The 2,647-nt window shown below is 40.9% G+C and overlaps 1 protein-coding gene across 1 annotated transcript in view; it reads right to left on the reverse strand.

Annotated features, from left to right (window-relative positions):
- Positions 1 to 557: 557 nt before the first annotated feature.
- Positions 558 to 2,647, reverse strand: part of LOC109475131 (vitamin D3 hydroxylase-associated protein-like) — a 10,196-nt gene continuing 8,106 nt past the window's right edge. Inside the window, exons 12-17 of the mRNA XM_019775668.1 lie at positions 2,056 to 2,155; positions 1,794 to 1,834; positions 1,534 to 1,573; positions 1,276 to 1,387; positions 814 to 959; positions 558 to 691 (exon numbers count right to left, since the gene is read on the reverse strand). Coding sequence (XP_019631227.1) covers positions 578 to 691; positions 814 to 959; positions 1,276 to 1,387; positions 1,534 to 1,573; positions 1,794 to 1,834; positions 2,056 to 2,155 — 553 coding nt within the window. The 3' untranslated portion in view covers positions 558 to 577. The remainder of the gene's footprint in view (positions 692 to 813; positions 960 to 1,275; positions 1,388 to 1,533; positions 1,574 to 1,793; positions 1,835 to 2,055; positions 2,156 to 2,647) is intronic.

The raw sequence follows: 2,647 nt of genomic DNA on the forward strand, positions 1-2,647 counted from the left end.
CACTTGGTGTTTTTTTTCGGTGGTTATCGCACCTGACTAGGGGGCGCAGGGACTATCTCACCATAAACATCTCGGGGCGGGGCATTAATCCTTTATTAGACCAACACTGAAGGAATTATACCATTATTTGCCTTACATATATTGTTCTTTAATATCATTCAATCTCAAAAATGCATTCTTTTCATCTTTTATTTCAATAGATGACAGTATTACAGTTGGTTTTAACACAATAGACATTTACTTTACACAGTCCTGAATGCTTTGAACGAAAAATTGTCTATGTGTTTCTCATATCCATTGGACCTCTAATTCTGCAAATTTTCATTCAGGACAGAGTTGGAAAATGGTTGAGATGGATTCGGCAGTCTTCGGCTAGTGGTCGGGATGATTGGAAGAAGGTTGGCCAGCATTCGGGGCTGGTTCGGGGAATGGTTCTATAATGGTTAGGACATGGTCGGCGTGGACGATATGGCCTAAAAAAGATATCGTGTCTTCATTCTAAAACTATAGTGACGGTTATGTATTAGAATGGGACAACAGGAGTAAAATGGATATGGTCTTCTCATTATTAAGATGGTTACATTTTACAAACAGTCTCCACTTCCTTCATGAGCCTGAGACAGATCTCCTCCTGCCACGGCAGCGCCACACACTGGACAGCGACCGGCAGGCCAACTGCACCTTTGGTAACCTAGTAACAAGGATAACAACAAGGGTAACAACCTAACAATGACATTTCAAACATAACGGTCAACGTTTCATATGCAAGAATCTAACATGTCTGTCTCACGATAAACAGTGTTTGTTTCTTACCTGCCGAAGATATCTGTCAAACAAGTCGTTGTTAGATCCGACGTAATCATCCAATAACCTGTCGTCCTCCTCCATTACCTTGGTAACGGGAACCACGCCGGCGGGAAAGTCCAGGAGGTTAAAGATGAATGTGTAGGACGTTGTTTCTGTCCAAAACAAAACGTGGTAAGCTTGATTAGGTGACGAAACTGAACTGAACTGAACAGAATGAAGAAATCGGGCCCGGCCCAGGAGTATGCAACACTCGGCTTCCTAAATTCCCCCATGTTGAACAATAATTCTTACTGGCTCCTGGCCAGACTTTGAGACCTTCACGTTCACATCGTTTCTTGCTTTTTGACCTCTTGTCATTCTGCCTGTCAATCTTTTTCGTACCCACGTGCTGCCAACCTACTCTGCCCGGAGAAACAGATACACAAACCTGTTATGCTAGGAAGGAAGAAGACTTAGTATAGTACATACCCGACAATGCAGGTGCCCCCTGGAGTTTAAAGGCAGGTATAGGAAAGGCAGGGCACAGTAGAACGTCGATGTCGGCTTCTTCCCAGGCAGTCAGGAACTCTCTTACATAAACCTGTAACATGTGATGTGTTCTATTACACGTTACTTCCTATCATGCAATGTTTTAATATCTGTATTCAAAGAATACGTAAGGGGTATTGAAAGATCTTTGAAGACTTCTTTGTTGAATGTAAGTTATGTGTAAGTTATATTTTGTACCTCTCTTTCCACCAGTCTTTGCCACAAGTCATAGATGGTCCTGAAAGAATATTGATAAACCCGTTAATTCAAATTTAATCTGTTCAAATTTTACAATAGAGGCCTATATAGATAAGGCATGCAGGGTGTTGTTACCATGTCTGTTCTGTGTGCATGTCTAACTTGGCATAATTATAAGCACATACACAGGCAAAGTTAACCATGTTAGTTTTTTCTGGTGTTTTAAATTTAAAACAGTTAAGGAACGTTTCCAAACTTACCGAAGTATACGGTGTGACATCATCCTTGCTATTCTAGCCGACTGCAAGGTTATACAGAAATGGGGAAAATGAAAATTTCAACTATTATACAAAAAGCTATATGACAGAGGCTACTAGTAATATTTAGTGAAAAAATTGTCTAAACATAATCTAGGAAACATTTTAACGTAAGTCTATGTATTGTTGATCAAGATTCAGCCTTTAAGCTAAGATGATGATCACTACTTCTGTATACAAAGTAGTACGTAAGAATTCTACTTACGACTGGTTTCAGTAAGACTCCGACCACCTTCCGCCAGAAGTACGACATCGTCAGGAAAGGCAGCTGGAGCTTCAGACGGGGATCCACAACTTCACCCGACCTGGAGGGTTTATTTGAATAACACATCAACTTAGGTATGACCTATCCATACAATATTTAAAAGACAAGTCTGCGTTTTACTATTAGGCCTTGTTGATTTGATTATATGGATGACATCCTCTGGGAGCCCCAAAACTGACGCGAGCGTGCGAATAAAAAACATTTAGGCAAAAAAACATTTCCTACATTATGAAATCTACGTGGTCATAAAGGTGAAACAAATGACTAAACACATAGAGTATGGTATGGCGAATAATAATAGACCGTGAAGGAGGTCAGGACCTCCGGACGGAGTGTTGTGAAGAGTCGTTTTTTCGTGTTCGCAGTCAAAACACTGGGTTCTCTTTGTGTAATTGGCATGCAATTTTATACGCCGTCTGCGGGCATGCCCGTGTTGATAAACGAATGTGTATTTTTGCCGTTGCTGCTTTCGCGGTCAATGTAATATTGCAGATGCACCCCTATAGTTATGAGGCAAATTGGAATGGTCCAG

This window comes from Branchiostoma belcheri, unplaced genomic scaffold, assembly GCF_001625305.1.
Source record: "Branchiostoma belcheri isolate BF01 breed outbred unplaced genomic scaffold, Haploidv18h27 scaffold33, whole genome shotgun sequence".
NCBI lineage: Eukaryota > Metazoa > Chordata > Leptocardii > Amphioxiformes > Branchiostomatidae > Branchiostoma > Branchiostoma belcheri.